Raw genomic sequence first — 11,373 nt, forward strand, 5'->3', positions numbered from 1 at the left:
AAAATAAAGGTTTTTATATATTAGGGATGATAATTTCCACACAAATATTCTGAAATCTAAAATTATAAAGGACTAAAATGCATGGTGTTAAGGTAAGGAACTCACCATGAATTTTACAAGGAAAGAAAAAAGAAAAGCCAGCATGTTAAAGTTATTTTTACAATCCTAAGTCTCAGTTACCTCTTTAAAACATAAATGTCTATGTGCTAGGAATTTAGACTTCATGTGGTATTGAGTAGAAAGCATAATATTTAATAAATGCCAAATAACTTTAACAGCATGATATAAAAATAATTACTTGACTGAAAGGAGACTTTCTCCTTTCATAGAAAAAGAGAGAGAAAAAATGAATATATGGAGGGAGAAAGAAAATGTGAAAAGGGAAACTGTTAAGTGTAATAAAGTAATGGTGCAGAAGAGTATTTAAAAGTATGACCCAGGTTATGTGGGTCCATTTGTAACAACATGGTTGGAACTTGAAGGCATTATGCTAAGTGAAAAAAGTCAGATAGATAAAGACAAATACCATATGATCTCACTGATATGTGCAATCTAAAAACACAAACAAAAAACCAAGCTCACAGATACAGACAACAGACAGGTGGTTGCCAGAGGCAGGGGGTAAGGGTAGGAGAAATGGGGGAAGGAGGTCAAAAGTACCAAATTACCAGTTATAAAATAATAAGTTACATGGATATAATGTACAGCATGGTGACTAGAATTAACAATGCTGTATTGTAAGTTTACTTATTTATTTTCAGAGAGACAGAAAGAGTGAACATTCCGTGGGAAAGGGGCGGAGAGAGAGAGAGAGAGAGAGAGAGAGAGAGAGGGAGGGAGGGAGGGGGGGAGGGAGGGAAATCCCAAGCAGGCTCGTGCTGTCAACAAAGAGAAGACACGGGGTTCAAACTCATAAACCATGACATCGTGACAGGAGCTGAAACCAAGAGTCGGGATGCTCAACCAACTGAGCCACCCAGGCACCCCTGTGATGACAACTTTTAAGATCTAGTCTCTTACCAACTTTTAACATTTTTATTAATTTTTTTTGAAGGGAAGAGAGAGGGGGAGAGGGAGAGAGAGAGAGAGAGAGAGAGAGAGAGGGAGGGAGGGAGGGAGGGAGGGGGAGGGGCAGAGAGAGAGAGAGAGGGAGACACACAATGTGAAGCAGGTTTCAGGCTCTGAGCTGTCAGCACAGAACAACTTTTAAACATGTAATACACCATTGGGGCACCTGGGTGGCTCAGCTGGTTGAACGTCTGACTCTTGATTTCAGCTTGGGTCATGATCTCATGGTTTGTGGATCTGAGCCCTGCATTGGCTCCTCACTGACAGCACAAGCCTGGTTGGGATTCTCTCTCTTTGCCCCTTCCTCCCTCCCTCCCTTTCTCTCTCTAAAAAAATAAATAAACATGACAAAAATATTTTTAAAGTTCTCATCACAAGAAATTTTTTTTTGTAACTCTGTAAGGTGACAAATCTTAACTAGACTTACTGTGATTACTTTCAACATTTACACATATAGAGTGATTGTGTTGTACACCTGAAACTAATATAATGTTGTATGTCAATTAAAAATTTTTAAACGATAAAATATGACCCCTCACTTTATTTTAAAAAATTCAAACCTACAGAGAAAATGAATGAACTGAACAGTAAACATTCATATACCTATACACCTCACCAAGAGTCACCAATTGTTAACATTTTGTCACAGTTGGTACTCTCATTCTCACACAAAGCATACATACACATACATTTTACATATAGATATGTACACACAAGCACACACATACAGGCATTCCTTTTTTACTTACACCATCTGGAAGTAAGCTACATTCCACTTCCCAAAACTTCAGCATATGTCCACCAAGAACAAAGATGTTTTCCAACATAACTACAATTATCATGCCAAAAGAATTTAATATTGATATACCTAATATATACTCCATATTTAAATTTCCTCAAATGTCTTTGAAAAATCTTTCATTGCTTACATTTAAAAAACACAAACCATTTATTTGTAGAATGTCCCACTATCTGGATTTGTCTGATTATTCTTCATATTAGATTCAAGTTAACTATTTTTGACAAGAATACTGCATTAGGTGATTATATATTTCTCATCAAATTACATTAGAAGACACGTAATGACACTTTGTCCTATTACTGGTGATTAACCTTAGATTTGATCACTTAAGACAGTATCCATCAGATCTCTCTACTGTAAAAAGTACCTTTAAAGGGTGATAATTTCAAACCATGTATATAAATCCTGCTCCCCCAAAACTCTTCACACAACGATCTTAGCATCTGTCAATAATCTTTGCCTAAATTATTATAGTGTGGTTGCAAAATAGTGGTTTTTCCAATCTTATCAATCTTTATATATTAACTACCATTATTCTATTAAGTTGTTATTTTATCATTGATAGATTTGTTCAAACTACCCTGAACATTTGGCATGTCTCCGTTAATTTTTGAGCATGTCCTTGCTTTCTGGTATAAGATATTCCAGGCTCCTTTGGGAAAAAAAGGACTAGTGGGAAAGCTTTCACTTTTCAATTATTTCTGTACTTCCCTACCCCAGACCTGGATTAGCCATTTCAATGAGCCCTGGTTCTTTTTACTGTGGAATGGTATTTAGAAGCCAAGAGCTGGGAATGCTAGTTATAATATAATTATTTCTAGGCCATTTCAGGGAAAACAGGAATGTGTGCGTGTGTGTGTGTGTGTGTGTGTGTGTGTGTGTGTGTACTATCTCAAGTTCAAACTGAAACTTCCAATTCAAAAATCAACATCACAGGGTTCTTTCTTATCTTTTCTCCTTTCCAAGTTTCTAACTCCTTTTTCCCAGAATTTCAACCCTAATTTCTAAAACATCAATATACCGGGGCACCTGGGTGATTTGATCAGTTAAGCATCTGACTTCAGCTCAGGTCATGATCTCACGGTTCATGAGTTCAAGCCCCACGTGCACTAACAGCTCAGAGCCTGCTTCAGAGCTCAGGGCCTGAAGCCTGCCTCAGATTCTCTGCCCCTCTGTTTCTCTCTGCTCCTCCCCTGCTTGCACTCTCTCTTTCAAAAATAAATAAATATTTGCAAAACAATCAACATAACAACTCATTTGCTCTATCCTATAATATTCCTATGATATATACAAAAGTAGTTCCAGAATTATAATATGAATATAACTACCAGTAACAAACCCATTTGACAATTCTTTCCCATTTGGGAAAAAGAACTGGTGGGAAGTCTTTTATTTTTCAATTTTATCATTTTTTATAGTGCTCAAAAATCTAACCATATTAATGCCCTCTTGAGTTTTTAAAAAATCGCTAACAAAAGTTATCTGGATGGTAGAATTATTTTTATGTATTTTTTATACTTTGCTATATTTTCAAAATAATAGCATTTAAATTTCTGGAAATGATTACATTATTAGTTTTTTTGGGTAGAAAGAGAGCCTCATATCAATCCACAGAGAAAATTAAATTTCAGATAAACAAAAAGTAAAATTCCTTATAACTGAACTATCAAGAAGTCTAGAAGAATATATAGATAAACATTTATCTAATTTCTGGGTAGGGAAGGTTTTTCTAAGCACGAAAGCAAAAAGAAAAAAAAGTATCATATTCACAGGTTTTGTAGAATAAGGAAAAGAATACATCTTTATATCAAAAAGGGGTGCCTGGGTGGCTCAGTTGGTTTAGCATCCGACTTTGGCTCAGGTCATGATCTCATGGTTCGTGAGTTTGAGCCCTGCATGGGGTGCTGCTCTGACAGCTCAGAGCTTGGAGCCTGCTTGAGTCTGTCTGTCTTTCTGTGTGCTTTCCCCACTCGTGCACTCTCAAAAATAAATAAATATAAAAAAATTTTTTAAAAGTACCATAAACTAAGGTAACTATACACTGCAGCATCTATGATAAAGTGTTCATTTCCATAGTACATAAAAAATATTTACAAATCAACAAACTCTATTAGAATATGGATAGATTTTTAAAATGTGTAAAATCAAAAAAATTGGAAAATGAAATAAACTGATACTCTTTTGCCTACTGAAAAAGTAAATACTTTTTTTTAAAGGATAAGGGCTAACACTGAATTCAAGTTAAGGAACAAAGGCACAGAAAAAGACCAACTGTTGGGTTGTCTAAGTAGGTAGAACCTATGTACATCTACATAAGTACATAAAAAAATATGGAAACATGTACATGAAACAGATAATAATAGGTACAACTAGGGAGATAATGGAAGGAACAATAATTGGAGTAATGGTCAAAGAAAACTAACTTTATTTCTAATAAGTTAATTTTTACAATAAATAGAAATTCTTTGTGTGATTAAAAATTAATTGAAAAATAAATCTGCACAACCTTTCTAGGATAATTTCACAGCAACCATTGATAAATGATCATTTATTTTGCCCTAGCAATTCTTCTATGAATCTGTCCTAAAGAAATAATAAACATCATAGAAATACATACTATGTATATATGAACATTTGATATATGATGCAGGCACCACAAAGCAGTAAGGAAAGGATGGTCTTTTCAGTAAATGGTGCTGGTACAAATGGGTACCTATACAAAAAAAAAAAAAAAAATGAAACTGTGGAGCAAAAGAAGCCAGACACAAGAGAACACATGTATGATTACATATATATGAAGCCTGAAACAAACCAATAACTTGCAAAAGTCTAGGTAGTGGCAGTTTTGACTAGTATTATGACAGTGAAGAAAGGAGACAGATTCAAGAAATATTTAAAAAAATTTTTTTTCAGTTTATTTATTTTGAGAGAGAGAGCACGTGCCAGCTAGGGTAGAGAGAGAGGGGGAGAACTCCAAGCAGTTCCATGCTAGGCACTAGCCTGACATGGGGCTCAATCTCATAACCATGAAATCATGACCTAAGCAAATATCAAGAGTCAGACACAAGAGTCAGTCACATGAAGTGACTGAGCCACCCAGGTGCCCCAAGAAATATTTAATAGATAGAATTAACAAGCCTTGGTGATTAATTGGGTTTGGTAGTAAGGAAGAAGGAGGTGTTAAGAATGACCTCAGGTCTCTGGTCTGTGCAACTGGTAGACAGAGATGCCAATTACTGAATGGAAAACATAAAAGAAGCAAATACAGAGCTGACATCACGAGTTCAATTAGTTCATGTTTTGGACTTGTTGTTTAAGAAAACTATGAGATATCTAAGTGGAAATCTCTAACAGATACTTGGCTGCATGGGTCAGGAGTTCAAAAGGGAGGCCTTGGGGTAGAGACATAAATTGCATTTAGATGGTAACTGAAGCCATAGGAGAAGATGGATTCTCATAGGAAAAGAAAAAGAGAAGGGGACCTACACCCAAGTCCTGTGAAATCCCAACACTTAAAAGTCAGAAAGAGAAAGAAGAGCCAGCAAAAGCATCTGAGGAGTAGAGACACAAGTGGGAAAAATATCAAGAATGTGGTGATCTAAAAACCAAAAGTTGAGGTTTTTAAAGAATTGGTCAAGGGGCGCCTGGGTGGCTCAGTCGATTAAGCGGCCGACTTCGGCTCAGGTCATGATCTCACGGTTCGTGAGTTCGAGCCCCGCGTCGGGCTCTGTGCTGACAGCTCGGAGCCTGGAGCCTGTTTCAGATTCTGTGTCTCCCTCTCTCTCTCTGACCCTCCCCCGTTCATGCTCTGTCTCTGTCTCAAAAATAAATAAACGTTAAAAAAAAAAAAAAGGAATAATTAAAAATAAATAAATAAAAAATAAAGAATTGGTCAACTGTCTCAAATGCCCCTGAGAATACAAATATGATATAAGTACCTACTGAATTTAGAAACAACGGAAATCCTGAGACCATAGCAAGAACCACTACCTAGAGGGGTGGTTCAAATAAATTACACATAAAAATGTCACAGGACTTGGGGCGCTTGGGTGGCTCAGTCAGTTAAGCCTCTGACTTCAGCTCAGGTCATGATCTCACAGTCCATGAGTTCAAGCTCTGCGTTCAGCTCTGTGCTGACAGCTTGGAGCCTGGAGCCTGCTTTGGATTCTGTGTCTCCCTCTCTCTCTCTGCCCCTCCTCCATTTGTGTTCTGTCTGTCTGTCTGTCTCTCTCTCTCTCAAAAATAAACATTAAAAAAAAAGTCACAGGATCAAAGAATACAGGTTTTTGGATTGAAATAACTAACCAAGAGGCCAGCAAGATGAAAGGGGGAAAAGAACCTATATCAAAGTACATCACCATAAACAGAATAAAAAGAGAACCTTAAGACCGATGAAAAGAAAAAGATCGCAAAGAATCACTAAACAAAATGGTATGGGACTTTTAACATCAGCGCTTGAAGATAAGAGGGAATGAATGGAAAAAGTCCTTAAAATTCTAAAAAACCCTTATTTTTGAACTAGAATTCTATAACCAAACTATACATCAAGTATGACATTATAATAAAGATATATTCAAACAGCCAACATTGTTAAAAATGTACCTTTCATGGATCCTTTCTCAGAAGACTTACTGATGATTGTATACAACCAAATCAAGGAGGAAACTCCAATAGGAAAAACAAAACATTTAAGACACTCTTGAAGTAGTTTGAGCTCCCAAGACTTCTAGGGAGAAAATTTATAACCTATTATTGAGAGATACTGAAGAAGACCTAGAGAGAAAACATATGCACAGATAGGAAGCCTCAATATCATAGAGATGTTCATTTTTTCAAAATTGATTTCAAAATCATCCCTCAAAAAAAAAAAAAAACCCACAGTAGAATTTTGTGGAACTTAAGCTATTTCTACAATATCCATACAAGCACCAAGAGCCAAGAATATACTAGACACTGTTGATGAAGAACATGAGGAAGCTGTACTCTAGCATAAATTTATTTTAATGCTTTCCTACTTAAGATGGTGAGATATTGGTATGGGAACAGAAACACATCAATGAAGACAATCAAGATCATAGAGACAGATACATTACATAATAGACAGGACCCTGTAGAGCAGTAAGAAGATAGTTTGCCCCCAATAATGGGTTGTGGGATAACTAGGTATTCAGATGAGGAAAAAAATGAAATTGGACCCCTACCTCAAACCATTTACAAAAACCTACTCCAGGTGGGTTGTATACCTAACTGTCAAAGGCAAAACTATAAACCTTTTAGAAGATAATGCAAGTGGTTATCTTCATGATCTCAGGTTAGGAAATAATTTCTTAAACATAATACAAAAAGTATTAACTGAAAAGAAAAAAATTGACAAATTACACCACACTAAAATCAAGAACTTCCTGTTCATAAAAAGATACCATAAAGAAACTGAAAAGACAAGCCAGAGAATAAGAATGTATCTGCAATAACTATAACCAGCAAATGGTTAAAATCCAGAATATACTACAAATAAACAATAAAAGGATATCCGATAGGAACATGAAAAAACTTGAACACAAAAGAAGAAATCCAAATTACCAATAAACCTATGAAAAGAATTACTTATTAATAGTGAAAGATGAATTAAAACAATAATGAAAAACATAACATTGGATTGTCAAAAATTAAAAATTCTGACAACACCAACTGTAGGCAAAAATACAAAGAAAGAAACTTCTTATACGTTCCTAGTGGGAACATAAATTGATATAGTTTGGTATCACTAGTGAAATTAAAGATATGCTACTCTATAACCCAATTCTACTTCTATTTCTGAGAATGGAAATAAACTACAGGTCTAAGCGATAAAAATGAACAGCACATATGTATTTCACTATTTTTTTAAAAAGGCACTTGCCCATCAGAGCCATAAAAAGAATCACTCATCCAGCACACGGTCAGTAATTCAGCTTCCATTTAATACGTAACTTTATGTCATTTTTTTTTCTGTTAAAAGCAACAAAAATCCAAACATAAAAAATTGTGATATTACATAACTTTGTTTATATGTCAATACCACATTAAAAAGCGAAAATAAGTTTAAAATAGTGAAGATTTTTCAGACGAGAAAGTAACTATTACAGTTATATAGTGCTGAACTGAATGGAAGGAATACAACTATATGATAGAAAAAAATGTTTCAAATAAACTAAATTATATACACAAGATGATTACCTATTTACCATTTAATCTTGGTGACAGTTACTAATTTTTACAAGCAAATGATAGTTTGAATCAATTTTTGAAAGTTTTCTACCGCATACTACTGTATGTATGATATAAAGCTTTGATAGCTTATTCGTCCACACAGAGGAAATATATAGATTCAGAATTTCTAGAGATCTTGGAAAACAAAAGTTTTTCGGAAAAAGTTGCACAACAGGCCAGGTAAGTTTAAATTTTAAATCTTCTTTTAAAATAAAATCTCAGAGCTCATTCCTCAGAAGCACAGAATTGTGAAATGAAAAAGTAAAATGCAAAGAACTCACGTTCTTCAAATGTCACACTAAAATAGTCATCAAGCCCACAAATATTACCTTTGACACAATTTTACAGTGTTCAACTATATAGAGTAAGTTGCTTATTTTTCAGAAAATTTTCAATTGATGTTTCATTATAGGAAGATGTGTTGCATTTTGCAGAAAGTGTCATTAAAGAATTAAATCACTGAGCATTATGAGTATGTCCCCACAATCTGTCTGTGCCCTGGGAAAACAAGAAAACGGTTTAGTATCTTCATAGGCCTCTTTTCCTGTCCCAAACAGTATCTTGCTTCTGAGTTCTAAACATAATAGTAATTCCTACCACTTGCTGAGCCCTTCCCATATGCCTTACATTTAGTCCTTTAATTCTCAACAGACTGAGGAGCAAGTCTTATGAGAAAAGTGAGACATGGAACAGTTGAGTAACTTGTCCAAGGTCACAGGCTGCTACTTGAGAGAGCCCAGATACAGTCCAACTCCAAAGCCAGGGTCTCAATACTACACTGTTTCTATTTGATAAAACATTTATACCACGAAAACTGTTCATAATCACCTACCACGTTCTAACTACTGCATTCCAGGTGCCTTGAGGATTTATTTTTGCCTTAGGTAACTGCATACTCACAGTAATGTTAACGAAGTGAAGGAAGCTAAACAAACATTTAGGGATATCCATGATTCTCCAGCTAAGAAAAGGAAGGTGCAAGACCACAAAGCTGGTTTGTGACAGCCAGCACTACAACCCAATTCCTGACTCCCAAGAGTGATCTTCCCACAGCACTAAAAGCTCTTACATTGTACTCTAAGTATCTTACACTGTGCTGTAAGCTCTTGCCGCAGCCCATATTCTACCCTCCACACAAACTCGCACGTTTATTTCGCCAATTTTCCCAGAGTATGAAAGCTTCCACAGAACTCACATGCAGGTAACATACATTCTTTCAATTCAACAAATTAATACAGAGAGATGCACTATGAGCTACGGCAACAGATGAACCCAACTGTATATCACAATCTTGGGCCTGTTCTTATCATTAACTATAATATGTAACAAATGCTACAGCAGCCGTGTGACAATGTGTTTTGAAAGCACAGAGAGAGGAGTGGCTATTTCAGCCTGAGTGGAAAATGGGAAGGATTGGGAGCTGTGAGATGCATGTGAGGCAGGGCAAAGGCAAAAGTATGATGGTGCTTACAAAGGAGAAAAATACTATCATTTCTACCAATGGACATTAAAGTGAGAAACAGCAGTAAACACAGGGCCAGAATTTGGGAGTTCAAATCTAGACTGACTGGGGTGACTTAGAAACATTTCTGAGTTTCAGTGTCCGCATCTGTGAAATGTAGATACCACTGACCTGCCTACCTCACAGGCCTTTGGCGGGGGCCGAATTATGAGAAAGTGCCTTGAAAACTACAAAGTCCTGTGTAAACGTCAGTTATTTATGGCTTCACTTCTAGGCAACCCTGTGGGTCCTTCCTCCTGAACTGTGTCTCATAAAAACCTCACCCTTCAGGATGAAAATATTCCAGTGACATCATTCATATACTGCTTATGAAATAACAGTTAACATTAATGCCTTCACGTTGCAACATCAAAACTCTTTCTATTGAAATATATATATATATATATATAAAGATGGGTGTGTACGTATTTTTTAAATTTTTTAAGCGCTGGTAGTGACTTCTACTCCACGCTTGCTGTAATTATGTTTAGAAACCAGGACCAGATGCAGGTTTCTTTCTGGAAAATTTCTGTTCTATCAGAAATTCCATTCCATTTTATAGCATGTTGTCAAGCAACCCACTGAAGACGAGCCTGCAAGGAGCACTTTGCTCTCATCTCAGAAGATGGGTTATGTACTTACTAGCGACAGATAAAACCAGATACAAGCCCTGGATCCTAAAGAGGGAACTGCTTCGGCACAAGCATACCTAAACGAACGCAAACAGCTCGTAAACAAACATAAATCCACTGAAAAGCACACTGAGTGTCTGATTTTAAAACACTTGAGGGCTATCGGCAGACCCCTCCTTTAAATTAAAGAACACCTCATTTCCTTTAAAGTTTGACAGAGGAGCCTCTGCAACCCGGCCTCCCTTTAGCAATCTCTCTTTGAGCTACATGCAGGCCCCATTTTGTTCAACCTTACGCTCCACTGTCTTAGCTACTCCTTGGATGATAAACCCAAATAAAGTTCTAACGCACCTTGACGAAGTGAAAAAGAAGGGGCAAGAGGCAGGGAAGGGACAAGGGGAGCGAGAACTCCTCGTGCCACTCCGCACCGGTGGCTGTTTTGTCTTACAAGTAAGTGCAACTTCCCGTTTTCTCCTTCTTACCTTGTACACTTTCCCAAAGGCTCCGTCGCCCAGTTCTCCTATAATTTCCCAAAACTCCTCGGGGTTCAGGTCCCTCTTCACATGTTCGTACTGCTTCTTCTTCTTCTCGCTCCCCAACTTGAAGATCTTACGGAAATTGAAGAAGGACATTTTTCCTCCCGGCAGAGTTCCTCGCACTTAAGCACGAAAAGCAACAATAAAAAGCAAAGTTTCTCCTCCCTCCTCGCCGCGCGAGCCCGGCGGGCGGCGGCGGGCGCGGGCTTTCCCGGCTCCCGCCGCTCCGGCCGGGCCGGGCCGTGCCCGGGGAGGGCGGGGCGCGCTACTCGGGCTCCGGCCCACGGGCGGGAGGGGGGGGTGGGGGGTGCTGCGCGGGCGGCCCCTCTGCCGAGCCCTGCCCGCGGGCCGCGCGGGTAGGCGCCGCGCGCCCGGCCGGCCCTCAGGGGGCGGCACCTGCCCGGACGCTCGCCGCGACCCGACCCGGTCCGAGAGGTCCGGACGTCCGCGGCCGCCGCGGCTTAGGCCCGTGTCACGGCGAGTCTCCTGGGGCGGCGGCCACTCCGGGCGAGGGACGCGGCCGGCGGCCCCTGAAGCGGGCAGTCGACAGGCCGAGCTCTCTCGCCTCCGGACGCGAGCCCAAGG

At 38.3% G+C, this 11,373-nt stretch overlaps 1 protein-coding gene across 2 annotated transcripts in view; it reads right to left on the reverse strand.

Moving 5' to 3' along the window:
• SLK (STE20 like kinase) overlaps nt 1-10,996 on the reverse strand; it is a 56,593-nt gene extending 45,597 nt beyond the window's left edge. Inside the window, exon 1 of one of the 2 annotated variants that reach the window (XM_030334120.2) lies at nt 10,735-10,996. In XM_030334120.2, the coding sequence (XP_030189980.1) occupies nt 10,735-10,884 (150 nt within the window). In that variant the 5' untranslated portion in view covers nt 10,885-10,996. The remainder of the gene's footprint in view (nt 1-10,734) is intronic. The other variant, XM_030334121.1, reaches the window with a different exon arrangement.
• Nucleotides 10,997-11,373: the final 377 nt, after the last annotated feature.

This window comes from Lynx canadensis, chromosome D2, assembly GCF_007474595.2.
Source record: "Lynx canadensis isolate LIC74 chromosome D2, mLynCan4.pri.v2, whole genome shotgun sequence".
Classification (NCBI taxonomy): domain Eukaryota; kingdom Metazoa; phylum Chordata; class Mammalia; order Carnivora; family Felidae; genus Lynx; species Lynx canadensis.